This window comes from Eurosta solidaginis, chromosome 2 (genome assembly GCF_040869045.1).
Source record: "Eurosta solidaginis isolate ZX-2024a chromosome 2, ASM4086904v1, whole genome shotgun sequence".
NCBI classification, from domain to species: domain Eukaryota; kingdom Metazoa; phylum Arthropoda; class Insecta; order Diptera; family Tephritidae; genus Eurosta; species Eurosta solidaginis.
Window position 1 is genome coordinate 52,885,724 of NC_090320.1, and position 20,986 is coordinate 52,906,709.

A 20,986-nucleotide genomic window follows, 5' to 3' on the forward strand; every position below is an offset into this window, starting at 1 on the left:
AAGGAGTTCTTGCTTTTGTTAAACGATGGTCTAAGGAATTGAATGACCCCTACGTTACAAAATCTCTCTTTACTGCTTTAGTGAGACCTATATTGGAGTATGCATCAATCGTTTGGAACCCGCGGTATCAAATCTATCGTGACAAGCTTGAATCGGTTCAAAAACAATTCCTTCTTTTTACTTTGAGTCATTTGGCGAAATATTCCGGGCATCTGCACGAATTCCAGGTGCATGCCCTCAAATAATTTTCCTTTAATCGTTTTCGCGGGTCTTCATCAGTTAAGGGTAGTCTTCTTATCCAAGGTCATATGTTGGAATGTGGTTTGACGTAGCGGGTCCCAAGCCCACACACAACCCGTTCAGTGAGAATGGAAACGCTACTTGCACACGAGCGGCTTGATCCAAGACAGACACCCACTTGCATTGGACCGACGATGCCGATGAAAATCTTAAAGCTAGCCCTTAAACGGAGTATGTCAGAGAGGCCTAGCTAGGTTATCGCCTTATCACATTAGTTCACCATTAAACGGGTATTCGTTGGCTGCCCAAAGGATATTTGGCCGCAAGAGACTAGAAGTAGTGAGCTGCTTGAGCCACATGCCAAGGAATCGCTCTGGCCATTCCATGACAAGCTTTCCCCAATTTCGTGAAAAACAAAAATAAAACCGCACTTTTTTACCCGCATGTCTCTTAAAACATCAAATTTTACTCTGAAAATCATACGAAAAAACTTAAATACGATTAATTCACTGACATAGAGTGAAGGAGCTCCGAATACCCGACAAAATATTTTCAAAAAATCGTCTTAGGCTGTTATGGTTTTTGCAGGTACAATTTCAAATACGTATAACTGCAGGAATCTCGATTTAAGTTAAGAGTGTCGATGCGGAATATCTGCTGGGGTAACATGTACTGTGTTTGTTGTGGAACGCAATCTGCACTCCACATTCCACATATAGGCTGAAAAACTGTGTCGACAGATGTCACAACAATTGTTAAATAGTGTGTGGTGTAAACTCCCCTAATTTGTTCTTCTGAGCGGGGCATTTTTTATGGTAATTGTATTGGCTAAGACAGGGCCTGCAAAACTGTTGAGCGCTGCTATAGCTCTCAAACTTTCACTACTTAGGCTCTTTTCACATATGTAGATTAAATGAAGTCTCAAATGGTGCAGCATAAAAACCGTCCGTTGGTTCAAATATGTTCATATCTTGAGATAAGTAAAAATACTCTGCTTTCTTTTGAGGTTTGGGTGGTGGTGTGGTGGGTGGGTGTGTGTGGTTGTTGTGGTGCTTGGCAAGGGGAAAAGGGGGTGTGGATGTGGGTAGAAAATTCTCTGTTATTACTTTACACTGTTATGTTCTGTTATTACCCTGCATTTCGCGAAAGCAATCAAGCCACATAATAAATTTTGTATCAAGCCACATAATAAATTTTTTTTTCTGGAATATTTAGGCATCCACATTTCGATTAATCCACAAATTGCTATAAAGTTCCATCACTAACCCTTCAAGACAAACATTTAAATATATTGGTACATAAATGACACAGCACATAAATTGCGTCATATCTCTTGAACCAAGCTGGATGTTTTAAACTATTCCATTGTATTATGTAGCCAACTTCATGGGGATTACTCTGTTTTTAGACTCATTGTTTTATTCTAACAGTTCTATTTCTACGTGCGATTTATCGCTTGATCGATCAGTGATTACTACGAACTGATTTTTGTGTATATCTCCTGGACAAAGCAAAATTTCAATGTTTTTTCTTTTGCATCAATATCAGCGCCTAATTTAGATTGATCCACGATTTGATTCACGTTTCTATCACTAACGGTTAGGGCGCTAAATGCATTAATCGGTTTTTCGATTAATTGTGTCTGTTTCTTCAACCAAAGCTAATAGTAAAGTTTTTGTTTTTGCAATATATAGATACTCACCTGTAGACTAACCCACCATTTGACATGCACTTCTATTATTAATCCTTCAGTGCAGAGCCGGCCAAAAGATGCACATTGTGCAATTTCAGTTCGTATTTTCACACAGACACTAACGATGTGCGATCACGATCGTTTGCTTTCGCTTGTCACTCACTAAACTCAACAGTGAATGCAAAAGGAAAAGTCCATGCTAGATTTTGGGCACATAATAAAAACAATATGCTGCAATGTTAAAGTGACTTTTAATACGTTTTAGTTAGTATTATTAAGTTCCTTTGAACATACATATTAATATTGACAATTTAAATATTAATAATTAATAATAATTAATTAATTATTAATAAGTACTGACAATTTAATATAAGTAACTTTTTATACGTTCTACTTAGTTTTATTAATTTTTATAAATTTTTTTTATTGAATAATTTTATGTTTTGAAAATATATATTTCTGTCTTTACATTTACTTTGTTTTACAGTTCTTTCTTGATGAAAAAGTGATTTTTTAAGTAAATTTTGCATTGAAGAAACACCATACCTTCTTTTATAAAAAAGTTTTATCTGGCTAGCTCGACCTCCGCGTTCTTAGTTATATGAATATAAGTAAGTATTTTTAGGATTATCTTGAAATCAAATAACCAGAGCCCTTTTTAATTTCGAACTTCACAGTCCACATTTTCTTTTAGCACACTGTGGGGAGTTGTCACTCAATTTTTACACACACTTATGCAATTGTTTTAGTATTTGTGTGGCCGGCTCTGCTTCAGTGGGTACCGATAACTCCCGATTTCTCCTTAAAGGGCTAATAATGCAACTTTATTGCAAATAGTGGACTAAGCCACGAAAGGATACCTACATGTTATACCTAGGATACCTATATTTATTTTGATATTTAACCGAATGATATTCATATTGAGATGCCTAATAAGAAGGTTTCCAAAATCGACCTGTCTCGCTCACGCTAGGGCAGCTGTTTCAGCCGGAAAATAAGGTCAAATTTCGGGTATTCCACCAGCCGCGATAAAGCGAGCCGAAGTGATGACCTTGCTCGGTCGGACATTAGTTGGGATAATAAGGGCAAAGAAAAAGTTATCTGTGAATGTCTTTCATTGTTTCCAAATTGGGTTTTTAAAGTTAATGAGTGTGTGCATTATAGTGTTCAAGTGAAAAGTACTGCGAAAGACCTATGGTCCTGTCTGTCCGATATTTTGAAATATGGAATGTAGTATAAACCAAATCCGAAATATCAAATGCATAATTAATTGGCACCAGTTGGGAGTAAGGGCGGTCTACTCTATCTCATCTACCTCTCCCAACTCAGTGGAGGTCTCCCCCTCCCTCTGCTTTCAAACTGTGGAATCGACTGAAACACTTCAGCGTCTTCGTCCATTCGCATAATATGGCCTAGCCAACGAAGCCTTTGAAATGAAATATTCTCTCGACACCCTCCATGAATTCGAGCCACACATAAGAACAGGTATGATGAGCGATTTGTAGAGCGTGATTTTTATTCGTCGAGAGATGGCTTTACTTTTCAAAACCGCAAATATTTTCGAATATATAACTGGATAACTACTTCCACCGGAGGAAGGTTTCAGAAACTAGATAAATTTACTACCAAATCAGGTTTAGACCCAAAAACCATTAGCAAACAGCTATTTGAATGCCAAAATATATTGTTATGTACAGGCTCTTGCTAAACAGATCAATCCACCCAATCGCGATCATAAAGTACAAAACACCTTGGCTTGAGAATATAATTCGAATATCTAGAGAAGAATTTTAGTTGCTTGAAAAAATAGTGAATAGGAATAGAAAACACGGCACGCACAGAGTTCTGGTATCAAATAGTTGAATACGTGATACTTCCTTCAGAGCAGCAATATCAGAGATTGTAAACAGAAATTGGAAACAGTTGGAATAACTTAAGCTGGAAAGCTTGACTTTGTGGAAACTAATCAAGTTTCAGAACTTTTTACCCACAACCTCAATACTAGGAACTCAACTCGTATCGCTTTCAACGAAGCAATTGAATTCTGACGATTGCAAAAACTAGCAGTACCAAGTATGTGATGAAGAATGGCACGTTGTAAAGTAAAGAAAGGACGCTATCTGTAGAGCCACTTTGAAAATTATACAGGATAAGATCTTCAGTTTCAAGTTCGGAGTGAATTCCTGTTAGAACACAAACGGCAACTTGGTAACCTTCATATGTCCAGAGATTGCCCACCTAAAAGAGGCAGTGATGATACATCCAGGGATACTGCTGAGCCCGAGCACTCAAGCGAAGATAACGTAATTAATGATATCTCACCCGACTGTCTCGTCGCATAAGTGACAATTCTGTCGAATCCATTAAAATAGCAATCCTGCAAAGGCAGGTTTCAGACAGAGCGGCTGCATGAGATTTCATAATTTAATGCTGGATTACATAATACAAGCTGCAGACTGTAACCACGCATTGGTTTTATAAAAGCACACAATTGATGCTGTATGCGGTTGATATGCGCTTTTTGGAAAGCATGTCATTGTTAGGGTCTAGCCTAGTGAAGGATTGCGTGTCTACGAACCAGCATTAACAGAAACTAAAATGTTAGCGCAGGAATTCAGCAAATTTCTTGTCGGCAATTACAACTAAATCTATCTCTCGGCAAAGTGACGTATTTTACCCATCCTGCTAGATATGCAAAAGCATGAACGCTGATAGCATTATTTTAGACGACGCGGAGCGAAGCACTGCTACAACAACAACAACAAGAGCAGTATTGTAGAGAAGTTTTGGATGATCTTGGGGACTTTTAAGCAGACGTCACCAGTATCTATCAAATTAAAACACAGAAGCTAGGATGGCTAGGTCAAATGATAATTTAAAGTTCGTTAAAGGTTTTTACGGATGGCTCTAGCCGGTTTTATCTATTACTGCCTAGTTACTGCCTAGTTATTTGTAAGCTGTTCCCGACCAGAAAAGTCGCGCTTAGTCCTTATTAGTTTATTGGTGATCTGTTGTTAGGGGGTCGCGACACATTCCCAAGCAAGATATGAAGAAAATTTTAAAGATGCGCTTTGCAAGGCTGAAACCGTAGTTACTATGAATGGCACAGCTATCAGATCAAAAAACTGCAAGTAGCATAGGTCGTGGAAAGCTTTCAGTATTTGCAAAGAGGAGTTATTTTATAACATTGGTCCTCGTTTCTGATAGGATTTTTCAGTGTGGTCGTTGAGCAAACTCCTGGTAACGCTATGGACTAAACTAAAAAATGTAAGGCTCGATAACTTCCGAAGAGATCTAAGGCCGAGCTTCTCTTCCAATTTGCGCCGTGCTCCTCTTGATTTACATATTGGCCGGACGGGACCTACATGTTTTATGCCGACCCCGAACGGCATCTGCAAGGCAGATAAGTTTTCACTGAGAGCTTTTCATGGCAGAAATACACCCGGAGCGTTTACCACACACTGCCGAGGGGCGATCCCGCTTAGAAAAGTTTTCTTCTAATTGAAAAACCTTATTTCTAAAATTTTGATGTTGCTTTGCCCGGGTTGTGAACCCAGGGCATACGGTGTGGTAGGCGGAGCGCGCTACCATCACACCACGGTGGCCACCACCCGCCGGTGGACTAAACTAACCTTCATTAAATAGACCAAAGAAACAAATTTTGTGCGTAAACAAAGTAAATTTTAATGAATTTTGAATTTGATAAAAGATGTTGTAAAGAGTTTTTCTAGACGTTCAGATGCTCTTTCACTCTGCGTATCACAAGTATCATACCCTATTGATGCTCCATTTATTAATGCCACTTTATAATGCGGCTACAGACCACAAGCACAATAAAGCAAAGCTTGAAGGCCACCTAAGCCTATTGGCAACCTAATTCCTTAAGTTTGGCATCTAAAAATATAAGTTATACCAAACAGTACCGAAAAATGATATTAGCCATCATCCAGTGAGTTTTCTAGCTCCGTATCATGCTCAATTTCCACGGAAATGCTCTGAGTCATTGGGAGACTTGAGAAGCAGAGCTCGTGATATATTTGTTCACACGAGTTGTTCTAGGCAGATGTTGTATTTCATTTAAAACATGAAGCTAAGGACACATTGATCTGCACTACACTACGCGACAACAGCACTGCGCGACGTGGCCATTAGCGGCAATGTTGAACAAATAGGCACCAAAGCGCCGCTCAATCCCAACAAACATTTAGGTTAGAAAACGATTAGAAGACGAATCGAGTTCTAATGTAATTCTCTAAGGTAGAAGGTTAGAGGACGATTTGCGAAACTGTCGCGTATTACAGCATTCTCGACAAAAAGGGGACTTCGTTCTCGATATCGAGAAAAGGATTAGAATTCTAACGTCAAGTTCTAATGAGTTTCATTGTTTCATTATATGAAATACGTTTATTTTGTTATAATCTTATGTATTAAGATTGAACATATTTCAAAGGCTTTTTCTATTATAATAAATTAAAACCGTACTTAAAGATTGAGATCAGCGTTGGTTTGAGGTACGGATGGGGAAGCTTTTCTTCATGCTATTTAAATAGCACTTCAATAATCTGCTCGCTTTCCTTTTTTAACTTTTTTTGATTCATTTTCGCTTACTATGTAGCCGTCAACTTAACGTGAGGTATCATTGACGGTGGTGATTATTAGGTGACTGGGTATGACCGCTTACAATGGTAGGTGGTCCCCCAGTGGTTCCTGGGTGGTAAGAGTAGAAACCGATAGTTACCTAATGGCAGTAGAAGGGTCGCGGCGGGCGGAATCCTCTGTTGCCTTAGCTCTTGCGGCGTGGGGTGGGTTTTGCCTTGCCTCCACTTTATTCACATAAACTTTAAATTTATTAGGATTCCTAACAGAACTAAATGATTTAAACTACAAATAAGTAGGGCCGCATGAAAGAATCGAAAAAAAAAACGAACCCATTGAACGTTAATCGTGCGGATTGGTATGCGATGTCCAAGATGATGTTCGACAATCGCCTGCTTAACCCTTCCCCAACCATGATCTTCGTGACAACTTGATGGTGAAGATCCCCTCTAAAATAAACTTCCTTACCTCTTTATATCACCATACTCCTTCAGGAAAACTCCAAAAACTTAACACATTATAAGTACGTTATAAACTGACTTTATAATTTTATTCATTAAAGGAAAAATCTTAAACTAGGGTGATAAGCTATTCTAAACATATCGTTCAATTTTCGTTAGATTTGGATAAATCCTGATGTTAATTAATCTTGCTTGTAAAGAGTAAACTGGGCTTAAATATAGATTAACAATATTATTTACATGAAAGGTATCATTTTTGGGGTTGTGTAGTATGCTAACCAAATTGAAAACCTATATTAGTTTTATTTGCTAACGTATGATTTAATCGGGGATTGCCCGTACTGCTTTTGCTAGCATTTACCACTTATTAACAAGAATTTAGTCGAAGTTAAAACTTATTTGAACCCCCTTTTACTCGGAAATCAGAAACGGAAGCTAACGACTGTTGTGGTAGGGATCGATCTCGTAGCTTTAATCAAAGGAACTGGGCTGATTACCCTTGTGGTTTTAGACTTAAAAAAACACTCCATGTAACAGCAAGGTAACCCGTGTGAGCGTTATTAGGTTGACAGAATTATGTAGCTAGGTATCAGAATACGTTGTACTGACTTACATACGTACGTGCAAATGTATATGCTTATACCTTCAACATTTTAGGTATACCATTTACTAAAGATCTATGTACATAATTATGTCAATCCGCAAAAAAAACAATCAATCAAAGAAAATAGGCAAAAAGGTAAAATTTACTTACATGCATATGATCGTGTGTATGTAGATATGGTTGTCCATGATATCTCCCGTTGAAAGGCCTTTCAGCGTCGAATATGCTGGAGCGGTAATTTAGTTGGTGTTGTTTTAATTTTCGTGTAGCTAAAATTCTGGTTTTGATAACTGTGACGTCATTACTTTTGCAAAATGCTATGCAACGTTAGCCGGTTCAAAAAAACTGAATTTTCTTTCTCGAAACTTTAAGATTGAATTTTTGAATTTGCACTTCTTTTGGCTTTGAACATAGGTAGTGGTTATGGAGTCATTGTTCCAAAAAAAGAGCCATAAAGGAACCCTAGCACAACCACAATCGTCCTACTCTCCTGTCTCTAATTTCACATCTTAACATTATATATACTATAGGTATATAATAATTTTTTTGCTTCTTTGTGTGAGCTTATTTCTTTAAAATGATGTAACTTTTACATATAACTTTAGCTTCATGCTATACATATTTTAATTAACAAACAAAATTAAATTTTTTTTCTTTGAACATATTTTTCTTTTGAAGGATTGTAAACTGGCTACTGCATATACTTTTTTTACCAGTCCTAACTAGTTTTACTACACTATGTAATCCAAGATTTTGGACTTTTGTATTTCAGACTTTTGTCCTTTTGTCAACCCACTTACGGCTGGCTGTACTACTTATGCGCGCCTGGTATGCACGTTATGCGACGATACACGTTAGGATGAAGGGTGATCCTTGAGGATCTAATGCGCCCGTAGGGGAGTCATTACTCCAAGCAGGAATCTCTTTGTACTATTTTCCTCTTACCAAACCTTATGTGATGTACGGGTACATGGAATCAGATGCGTCGATTCCATAATGGACTAGCTCCTAAATAAATTGGTTCACACCTGTATCAATATGCAAAATTGACGATTTGGTGAAGCGGCCTCTAGCCAGGAATCCTATTAACAGGTGTGGTTGTTGTAATTATAATGCCGTAGTTATTTAAATAAGTGCAATTGAAAATGCTGATGAGCGGTTGAAGTTGGTGGACAGGAAGAAGGAGTTTTTACTCCGCCCAGAGCTATCATTCCAGCACGTGGTTCTCCTATTTTTCTGGATATATCGCGGAAATAGGAGGTCACTGATTCGTCTTCGGTTTAAGACCACTATATACTTTCTTTTTTGCTGCTATGATTGCGTTCACAATTTCGCGATAACTGACGGGATATATCAATAACTCACTTGTTCACTTGGTAGATAAATTTTCCAAAAAGAGAGGCTAACTGTAGCCGCGTGAGCATTTTTATACCTTCCGGTTTCATAATTTTTTTGGCTTCCAATTTGGACATTTGCTTCTATTCTTTCTTAGGTTCAGCAAAGTTGAGCTTTCGCTCGCTGGCTCTTCTTAATTCAGCACCATAGGCCGACCGGATGTTCAATTTTATCGCATGCAATTTTTTTTGTTGTTGCGAAATGAAGGCGATAAAACTACCATACTTGCTTTGATGAAAAGTGACCATTACAACTAGGATTTATTATTATAAATAAAAAAACTTGTTTCGCAACTTGTAATATTTCCACTTTTTTTATTTTGTTCGTATAACACTAAGAATTAGTGATCATGTCTTGAAAATAATCGATAACTGTGACAATAATCATAACATCGCATTTCTAGTGTTATTCGAATCGTTTCACGGTCGAATTCTAACCTAGTTTTCGATTAGTGATGGACGATATGGCGATTTTGAGCTATCAGTGAAAATAGATATGGCTATTTTTGAATATCGGCTATTTTTTATAGCTATAGCGATCGCTTTATTTCAACAAGCGATTCCATACAGAAGAGCGATTTTGAGCTATCAGTGAATATAGGTATGGCTATTTTTTACAGCTATGGCTATTTTTTACAGCTATGGCGATCGCTTTAATTTATCTTTAATAAGCGAATCTGCAATTATTTGTATACTTGTATATAAAAAATTAATGTTTAAGTCTTTTTACCAGAGTAGATTGAATGTTATACATTAATTTATACTCAATTAAATTTTATTAGAATATATGAACCAAAATTGGAATAAAAAGAAAAAAGTATGTACCTTTAATTGCAAACTAATGTAATGTGAAATTCTAATTTTCTGAGATGTTATGAAATATATTATTAACTGGCTGACGACAATATGTTCAGACTCGTATTACACTCAATGAGATGAAACTAGCTGAAATAAATGTATATGCATCTTTGTTTTATAAATTTTGTTAATTGAAAATGCTTTGATTTTTAAATGTAAGATGAATCAACCCGAAATAAATCTGTATATGTAACACCATAAAAACATGATTTATTTACTATATTATACTACACCGATGTATTCAGAAATACTCCGTATGAATTTATTCTGAAAGTTGTATTTGGCTGCATAAATTTGTACAGTAAAGTGAATCAATTTTTAATTTACCCAAACCACGTGGCTGCTTTTCTAGCCGACTTCACAATGTCGTCGTTCTAGTTGTTGCACAAGTTTGCTTTGTTCCGTTCGCTGTTTCGGAAAGTAAAGCACACAGATTAGCAATGATGAACGATATCTCACTATCGATGATTGCATCGCTGCTATTAGTATTAGAATTTCATGCTGAAGGAAAATCGCCATTCGCTATAATCGCTATTGGCGATATTCTGCCAGAGGTGATTGTCATTCAAAAGAATCGAATGAAGGAAAATAGCCAATCACTGATATATTTGGATTGCAATAGCTATTAGCGATTTGTCAATAGCGACGATGCAATCACCAATAGCGAAATATCGAGCCATCACTATTTTCGATTCGAAATGCATTAGAAAACTACCTTAGAATTCTAATGTAAAATTACAATATTTCTCTAACGTTAGAAACTTAAGCCTAAAGGCCAATATCTATTTTTGAAAAAGTAAGATTTATTAAAGGCAGCGCTGCTAAACCAAAGACAAGAAATTAAAAAATTATATGGCTCACAAATTGAACCCGACTTCTATGTTCTATGTGAATTTATCTGGCTCAAATCATTGTTGTTGCATTTACATGCAAAATTATTTATCTGGGTCAGGATGTTTGCGACCGGATGATGCCCATTATCTGTTATTTACTTCTATTTTAAGTGTTATTGGGAAAATAAAAAGACAACAGCTATTTATTGTTAGAAATAAACACCTGACTGATAGCAGTAATGAAGCGTAATTTATCAAAAAAATTTATATATATTTTATTTATTTTCTTAAAAATACTGTAGTATTTCAATCATACACTTGAGTCCATTACTTTCAACTTAAGTAATAGCATTTTTCGCTTTATAAAAAATTTACTCTTTTGCTGAGTACACAATGATTCTCTTTGAGATTTTAGAAGCATGTCTAGTTATCAACATGAGCTCTAATGGTACTCAAGCCCAAATGCTTGTTGGATATATTCGACGCCATTTCGAACGAACGCAAATCACTGATAGGTTAACTAGAGTTTACCCCTGCCAGATCGGCCGCTTAAACTCAGCTTACACTTCAGTTAAAGTAGACTGAAAAACTGCAGGATAACTTTAAGCTTAGTTTAACTGACAAACTGATTTGAACTTGTGCTGAAAAACCGGGTTTAATGTCGCGATTTTTAAAAGAATACAACAATAAAACTCTCAAACAAAATACTTAAGTGAAATTTAATTTTATTTTTATTATGGTGTAAACTTAGCATAATTCCAAATGTATTAGGTATATTTTTCTTTTAAATAAATATAATACAACTTAATGCAGAAAAATATGCGCGGCTCTTCAAAATTTCGTATATTTTTTTCAATTAGGCAACAAATATTTTTTAAATTTATTTTTTATTTATTTTTTCAACTTAATTTAATATTTTTTTAATTTTTGAATTTTTAGTGCTATTTATAATTTATTATATTTGTATTTTATTTTAACTAAACAAAATGATTAAGTCTTTTAATTTTTAGTGCGTACATTTGCTTAACTATAACAATATTTTTTATTTAATTTACATGCAAGTGTTTTTCGCTTAGTTCTACATTAGTTTATATATATGTATGTATGCATGCATTTGATTTAATTAATTCGATACTAAAATTACAATTGTCATCGTTTAATTCAAATATTTCTTAATTGTTTTTTGTTTTTTTTTTTCAGTGTAATAATTGTTGCGCAATACTTATGCCCAGCAGTAGCGCGTCTTTCATAAGAAACCCATGTCAAGCGCCGTATAGAGGGCGCGTATATCACTGTGCGACGAAATGCGCCAAAACGGGAAATTGTATGTCTTTGCCGCATTTTCCTCCTCCGTGCCATCACCAACCACTACATAAGTGCCTTTGCGTCCAAATCGTGTCATAATACGTTCGAAGCAGGTATCGTGCCCTGAATATACGAAAGAGTGAAAGAGAGAAAGAGACCGATAGAACGTTAAATAAGTTGCTTTCAAATTTCTCTTTTTAGGTGCACTTACCTATTTTGTGCGCGCTGTAAATATTCTCGATAGAAAATATGCCACCAAGTCCGAAGAGCAGTACCTTAGCCAAGGCGGGCGCCAGCTGCGTCTGCGTTACCAAAACATTCACACAGTTCTCGCGTTGCGCTATCATATTCAAACATTTTGTGGCCAATGAAGCCCAATTATCGGTAGCCATTTCGATGTCCGAACGTATTTGCAGCCAAGCGTCACGCTTCTCTGGACCTAGAAGACCGCCCACGCTGTGAAAAAAGATAGCAAATTATTAATTACACCCAAAAATCTACTGAATAACACCTTGAAGATACTCACTTTCCCCTATAAGTATTGTAGATCTCTTTGATTTTGCGATATCTAAATGCCAACTTGCGCATCCAGTCGACACCGCCACGCACACCAGTCGGCAAACAAAGATTTGGTGGCGCGCCAGGCGGCGCACCGGAATGAAAACCATCTGTCGCAAAATTATAATTACTCAAATCTTGCCCATTATCATCGGACGATACATCATCAATGTGCACCTGATCACATTCCTCAATTTCATTGAAGAAAAAATGCGTATCGGCCATATTGAAGACCATTTCCTCCATACGAAAAGCTATCGTCAGCAGCGTACTTTGATCTTTGGTGTAACGATTGGCAAAGGAACCGGAGAGTAGCGTATGAAAAATAATGATAGTCTCATCGAGATCCCAAATGAAAACACGTTCCGGCGGTTTGACCGCATCACTATTTGGTGTATCCGAAGTTGTGCTACGCGTTGGACTTGGCTGTTGATGTCGTCGTCCGCGCGCGCGCCCAGTCTTGCTAGTAGGCGTACTTTTTGCTGTCGCAGGTGCAGCGCCATTAGTGCCGAGCGTGACGGCATTGGAATTTGGTGAGATCGGTAATGGCGAGTGTGGTGAATGTGTGGCATGCAGCACGGGTGGTGTAGAATGTGTATCTGTTGGACTCTCGGACAAATTGGAAGCGCCCACATGAAAACCATGACTTGCTGCACTCGAACTAGGCGAACTAACTGCGCCGTAAGGTGAATAGCTCGCCGGATTATAATAATTACCATACTGATCATTATAGTAGCCACCGTAGTCTTGTTGCGTTGCTGCCGTACCAAACTGTGCGAAATTGTTGTAACCGTAAGCAGTTGGATAAAGTTGTGATGAATTATTATTACCAGCTGCTGTCGCATACGACGATGTCAAATATGGCGCGTTTGGCTCTATTTTGGTTACAGCGCGTGCCGCAGCACTTGTGTAAGCTGAGCCGTAGGTCGAGTAGAAAGGCGGCGTGTATTGTTGCATGCTATTATAGTAATTGTAATAATCATGTTTGCTGCTATCATATGCAGCCGCTGCGGCCGCTACTGCAGCTGATGAATTCACCGCTGCTACAGCTGCGCTGGAGCTTGAATTAGTGCCAATACTACCAGCACCACCATCCATGCCACTGAAACCGCCAACGCCGACTGTCGAACAACCATAGATTGAACTCGAACCCGGCGCAACGCCATTATTTGTCATTAAAGCACTGCTATCTAAGTGCCCTGCACTGCTGCCACCCAAAGCTGACTGTGACGCAATTCTGGTGCTATTGGAAATCACATTCGCTGTGCCTCCCCCACTTCCGCTGCTGTTATTATTGCTGAGGCCTGGACTACGATTTTCAGATTTCACTGCAGTTAATTGTGCTTCTGTTGGCAACCAATGTGACATACCCGCACTAGAGGCCAGATCTGCATGTTGATGACGTCCTGCATTGCCACTAAGTCCTGTTGTGCCATCAACTCCAACGGACGTGCTATCGGTGGTGGCATGCGGGTGCTGATATGTTGAAAAACTACTGCCAGGCGATTGTGTGAATGAAGCGCCGGTGGAGTTAAGCGATGGATAAGCGCTCAGCCCAGATGATTGGCTACAGCTGGAAGTCAGGTTGGGTGTCGTATTGTAATGGCCACTGAGTGACGCCAGCGAAGTAATTGTTGGTTGTAGCGGCTGTGACTGTGGCGGCAATGTTAATGGGCTGCATTGGCCAGGCGCAGCCGAGGAACCAGTACCAGCTGCGCCCAGTGGTGGTTGTGTATGTGGCAGGGAGTGTGTATGAAGTTGTGAAGTGTGGTGTTGGGACTGCTGTTGTTGATGTTGATGCTGCTGCTGATGTTGTTGTTGGGAGGATTGCGCGATAGATTGAGAGCACAGACTGCAAATAAAAGAAAGAGAAATTTAATTATTAGAATATTACTTGATAACGTGGGAAAAACTCTTAATGAATAGACACAAAAAAGACGATACGATACTAGAGACTCAAAATGATGTACATCTATCAACACAGATCATTTTAGGAGAAGGAATTTACAACGAAACTTTAATGAAAACTGCCAAGTTCAGGCGAAGGGTAAATTTGCAGGAATCGGGGGCAATCCATGGTAGCTTTGGCCAGCCTTTCGTCGACTGTCGAAGGGCAATAATTCCGTTCGGTTATAGTTGCCATCTTCAAATTTTTTTTGTTCCGTTGGCATACGTTATCTGTATATGCCCAGCCTTCAGGCTAGCCTCCCCAGGTCATAAGTAGTAATGGAAATACCCTCAGTTTTCTCTCTGTTTTAGAGTTTTTACTGGCTGGTTGTGTTTTCACCAGCAACCATGGCCCACCGTAGCATTGATCCTAGTCTTTTAATGTATATTCCGGTCGCCTTATACTACTGCAGTTACGTCACATGTAAGGGTTGCAGACTACCTGGATATAAGGCGGTCAATCCCATACTTTTCTATGGAGCGCTTGACTGGTGGAATCTTTGAATTTCAGCTTTAATTTTCAGTAGCAAGTTTTAAGTCGCAAATTCAAGTTTCCTAAAGACTAACGTGGCTCTGGATTAGAGGCTGCTATGGCTAATGGAATAGCTAGGCAACAATTATGACGCGGGTCAAGTTGCCTTACTTCGCATTGTCTCGAAATGGGTGAGTAAAAAATTAATCAACATCTAGCGAGACCGCATCACTTAGCCCAAATGTGCCTCGAGTCAGCTCAGAAAACTCTGGCCTATTCAGATCTTTCTAACCTGCTGTGGATAATAGAAAGGAAATGCTTATGACCGTCATTCACTAGGGAATGGCTAGGGTGATTGTTTTGCATGCGGTTGAAGCAGCTCACTACTTCCGGTAACTTACAGATAAGTATCCTCATGGCACCCATGGAACATTCGTTTGGTGGTGAGCTAACGCGAGAAGGCGACAACCTAAAATCACCTTTTAAAGGAAATTAGAACAAAGCCTATGATATTGAGAAACCCCTTTTTTGATGATGACTATGGCAAACATTTAAATACTTAGAATTTAAGGGCATGTACCTGGAATGTCCGTTCCCTTAATGGGATAGTTGCCGATGACCGGTTGTTAATTTCCTCGTAAAAGCAAATGCTGACATTGCCGCCATATAAGAGATGCAATGGATGAAGCATGCGAAAATGGCAATTAAAAGTTGTGATTCTTACTGAAGTGGCCAAGCAGATAAGCGCAGTTTCGATGTTAGATTTGTGATCTGCGGCGGCTATCGTCAACAAGTACTGCCATTAGCGTATGAAGACGGCCGGCTTACGGCATAACCGCGAAATTGTGTAATGTCTCCAAATTCAACCATAAAAATATACGCCAAGCTACATAGTTGTGACAGACGGACGGCATCCACCTCTGTTTTATATGCACGCTTGATTCGAGGAAATGATCTCGACTCGAACCACTATCTTGTTGCAGCCACGGAAAAACAGCTGATACCATAAAAGAAAGAAAGCCGTATATAGGGCAACGTTAAGATCGAACGCAACAAGAAGAGTGTGCGAACGTTCCCGCGAGTTGTAAAGGCAACCGATACGTCTGTTCAGAAAGAAAAAACCGGAGACAGAACGGGGTTATTGCGTGCAGCTAGAGCTGCTAGCTACCAGAAATAAGTCCCGCTAATTTTTACAAAAAAATCGGGGATAGACGGGCGAACTTCTGTAAAAACTAAAACGACGACTTGGTAACCGATTTCCATAGGGTGCTTTGATTATAGCGGGAACACTTCTTTGTGCTCTTAAATGGAGGCAGCGATGAAAAGCCCGGGGAAGATGATAAATTCCAATTCGACTCTATGCTATTATTGCCCAGTCTTACGGACGGGGTTCCTGCAAACTGTGACAACTATCGCAGAAACAGCCTTCTTAGTATCGCATATTAGGTCATGTCAAGGTAATTGTGCGAAAGATTGAAGACACCATGGGTCGGCGCCTGTATGTTCATGTTGAGAAGAATTTGAAAACAGCATTTTGATCTCACTTCGTTCCGGTCATTTTTGCGAGGGGTTTTAGAATATGAATTTTCTTTATGTGGGAAGTATCGAAATGTTCTTTACAAAAGCGTGCCTTTTATTTTAATAGTGATATTAATGATTGTTTTGGATACACTTGAGAACAAATGTTTGAGATTTGAGAAGGAGTAGTACTGAAATGCTCTCAAATTGAGATATAGGGCCAGATTATATTTGCTCTTATATGACAGGATTCACACGAGAAAAAATTACTCATTGCGTTATATATAATTTACACCTAAAACAAAAACACTTGAATCGAACGCTTGAGAAAGATTTCATATAAAATCAAACTATTTAAACATTTATTTCATTACAAAAACAAACATAAATGTTTATGACGCCCACTTTATTTCATAAATTCAACTTCGATCAAGATAAATACACAAAACTTCAAATTAACGTCAATTTGAGCAATGGTCACGAGGAGTCGCGCTCCAACCCAAAAATTACTACATACCAAGAATTCTATGAAATGCCATGGAACGACACTGACTTATGAGTAAAATAGGTAATAGGCTTACGGAAAGAACAATAAACAGAGGAATATAGAAACGTTAACAACAAAACAATTAAAAATTGTAACAGAAACAATTAAATTAAATAAATTAAAATTTTAGCAACAAAACGTTGGAAATGTCGCCAGTGCAGGGCATAAGAACTAAGTAATAAAAAATCAATAATTCTTTGACAAACATAAAAAGGAACATAAACATTAACAACAACAAATCAAGTAAGGAAAGCTAAGTTCGGGTGTAACCGAACATTACATACTGAGCTGAGAGCTTTGGAGACAAAATAAGGGAAAATCACCATTTAGCAAAATGAATCTAGGGTAACCCTGGATTGTGTTTATATGACATGGGTTTCAAATGGAAGGTATTAAAGGGCATTTTAAAAGGGAGTGGGCCTTTTCGGGATATCGCCATAAAGGTGGACCAGAGGTCACTCTAGAATGTGTTTGTACGATATGGGTATCAAATTAAAGGTATTAAGGAGGGTTTTAAAAGGGAGTGGCCCTTAGTTGTATATGTGAAGGCGTTTTCGAGATATCGATAAAAATGACGCAGAACATCATCTGTAGGGTACCGCTAATTTATTTATATATGTAATACCACGAACAGTATTCCGGCCAAAATTCCAAGGACTTTTGATTTCGCCCTGCAGAACTTTTTCATTTTCTTCTACTTAATATCGTAGGTGTCACACCCATTTTACAAAGTTTTTCTTGAGTTATATTTTTGCGTCAAAAAACCAATCCAATCACCATGTTTCACCATTTTTTCATTCTTGGTATAAAATTATAGAATTTTTTTTCATTTTTCGTAATTTTCGATATCGAAAAAGTGGGCGTGGTCATAGTCGGATTTCGGCCATTTTTTATACCAATACAAAGTGAGTTCAGATAAGTACGTGAACTGAGTTTAGTAAAGATATATCGATTTTTGCTCAAGTTATCGTGTTAGCGGCCATGCGGAAGGACCGACGGACGACTGTGTATAAAAACTGGGCGTGGCTTCAACCGATTTTGCCCATTTTCACAGAAAACAGTTATCGTCATAGAGTCTTTGCCCTACCAAATTTCACGAGGATTGGTAAATTTTTTTTCTTTTAAAGTGAGCGTGTTCGCCATCCGATTCCACTAATTTTTATTTAGCACACATATAGTAATAGGAGTAACGTGCCTACCAAATTACAGCTTGCAAAACTTTGAAATTACCTTTTTTTTTAAAGTGGGCGGTGCCACGCCCATTGTCCAAAATTTTACTAATTTTCTATTTCGCGTCATAAGGTTAACGCACCTACCAAGTTTAATCGCTTTATCCGTCTTTGGTAATGAATTATCGCACTTTTTCGGTTTTTCGAAATTTTTGATATCGAAAAAGTGGGCGTGGTTAGTCCAATTTCGTTCATTTTAAATAGCGATATGAGATGAGCGCCGAGGAACCTACATACCAAATTTCATCAAGATACCTCAAAATTTACTCATGTTATCGTGTTTACAAACGGACGGACGGACGGACATGACTAAATGAATTTCTTTTTTCACTCAGATCATTTTGATATATAGAAGTCTATATCTATCTCGATTAGTTTATGCCGTTACGGATTACCGTTATGCGAACAAAGTTAATATACTCTGTGAGCTCTGCTCAGCTGAGTATAAAAATATAATTAAAACTACACAGCCCAATAGCCAAAAGTAGTAAACAAAATACTGAAGTGTAGAACACAAAACTAAACGAAATGGAAAGCTGAAAAGGAAATTAAAAGTAAATACTTGAAAACATATACAGATACATACATACATACACACATATGTATATAGTAGTGTCCACCGCTGTCATGAGTCAAGTGTCCTATTGTTTGTATTGTATAGGGAAAAAATCAAAAACGGGACATTTAAACTTCAGTACATGTTTATAAACATACATACGTACTCAAATTTAGATGCATGTGGCTGCGCAGGCGTATGACTCTAATATTGCCAAGTGTTTCTAACGGTTGCATCAAGGCACAAGACAACGAAAATCGATGCGCTAGACGCTAAAGTATAAAGCGAATGACTATAAAACTATAGGAAAATCCAAAAGCGAGCATTGCTTATAAAAGGAAATACAAAAAAAAAAAAAAACAAGTAAAGACGGGACTGTCTTCGGCTGTGCCGAAGACTTCATACCTTTCATGAATGGGGCTGAACAATAATAATCTTATCCCATTCATAATCTCCAAATAATGCGCTGTATAAGATAAGAAATATATAGTGAACAGATGTACATACCTAAACGATTTTAAGATAAATATAAAAAAATGGCAAAAAACCCCCTTATTTGAACGATCGGTTGTATGGGATATATATTATATATAGCTCCGATCGAAATGATTTCTTCATGAAATCTTCTATGATATATTAGAATAAATATCACCAAGTTTAACGTTTTTATATTGGAAATTAATAGAGAATTTGCCAAAAATCTTTCTATCTGAACGATCGGTTGTATGGGAGATATATGTTATTGTGGTCCGATCCTACCGGATCCAAGAAATGCCTAATATAATACAAAAATACATCCTTGTGCTAAATTTCATTGAGATATCTCAAAATTTGAGGGACTAGTTTGCGTTCAAACAGACAGACGGACGGACGGACAGACGGACATGGCTATATCAACTCAGCTCGTCGTCCTGATCAATTCGGTATACTTGATGGTGAGTCTATCTTCTATATTTCTCAACGTTACAAACATCGGACCAAAATTAATATACCATTTCATGTTCATGAAAGTTATAAAAATATTCCTAGCAAACACAGCTAATGGCGGAGCTTTACAAGGTGGCAGCATGTGACAGCTGATTGTGTACTTTCTTTATTCAATTTGATACATCAACTTCCGGCGCAGTACTATTTTGACATTAGTAGTACATAGAACTTTTATTTATGTTTGTAGGTATGTCGTCATGCTGCCACCTTGTATAGTTCCGCCATGACACAGCCTTTAATGTTAGTGAGACTCGAGAAAATTATTAGAGAACTACACTGAGTAGTTATCGAGTCGAGAATGATTAGAGAACTATTGTAAACTCAATTCACATTAGTGTTCTATTACTTACTTACCTAATTGGCGCTTAACCATTTAAACGGTTACAGCCATCCAACAAGGTGCGCTTGTCGCTTCTCCGCCCTGCCAACTGGCGCCAATTGGTCACACCAAAGGAGTTTAAATCGTTTTCCACCTAGGGATTTCAGCGGACGTGGGGGACGCCCTCTTACTATGCTTCCATAGGCGGGTTCACAGGACAAGTACCATAAATAACTTGTAGAGCATGATTTTCGCTTGCCGAAAGAGGACTTTACTTTTGAATTGCCTACCTAGTCCAAAGTAGCATTTATTGGCCAGAGTAATTCTTCGCTGGATTTCAGAGCTGATATTGTTGTAAGTGTTAATGGTGGCTCCCAAATAAACGAAATCTTTTACTATTTTGAAATTATGGCTGCACAGTAGCGGGGTTGCCAAGGCGTAAATGCGCTGACTCTCTGCTCGATGACAGCAGGTACTTCGTTTTGTCCTGATTTACAATCAAACCAATCTTTTCCGCTTCTTTTTCTAATTAAGTAAGCAGAACTTCCGGCGCGAGTGTTCAGGCCGGCGATACCAAACTATCAGCATACGCCAGTAACTCCACGTTTTTATAGAATATTGTTCCAGAGCCATTAAGTTCTGCAGCTAGTCTTATTTTGTCCAGCATCAAATTAAAGAAATCGCACGATACTGAAACCTTGTTTAGATTCGAACGGCTTGGAGAGGTCCTTCCCAATTCTGACTCAGCTGATGGTGTTGCTCAGCCGTATAAGTTTTGCGTGGAAACCAAATTCAGACATAGCCGCATATAGGAAGCTCGTTTTCGTGCTGTCCAAAGCGGCCTTAAAATCGACGGAAAGGTGATGCGT

General features: G+C 38.1%; 1 protein-coding gene across 2 annotated transcripts in view; it reads right to left on the reverse strand.

Moving 5' to 3' along the window:
* Positions 1 to 11,549: 11,549 nt before the first annotated feature.
* Positions 11,550 to 20,986, reverse strand: part of LOC137239720 (developmental protein eyes absent-like) — a 164,578-nt gene continuing 155,141 nt past the window's right edge. For both annotated transcript variants that reach the window (XM_067765337.1, XM_067765336.1), the window contains exons 3-5: positions 12,511 to 14,394; positions 12,196 to 12,440; positions 11,550 to 12,107 (exon numbers count right to left, since the gene is read on the reverse strand). In XM_067765337.1, the coding sequence (XP_067621438.1) occupies positions 11,926 to 12,107; positions 12,196 to 12,440; positions 12,511 to 14,394 (2,311 nt within the window). In that variant the 3' untranslated portion in view covers positions 11,550 to 11,925. The remainder of the gene's footprint in view (positions 12,108 to 12,195; positions 12,441 to 12,510; positions 14,395 to 20,986) is intronic.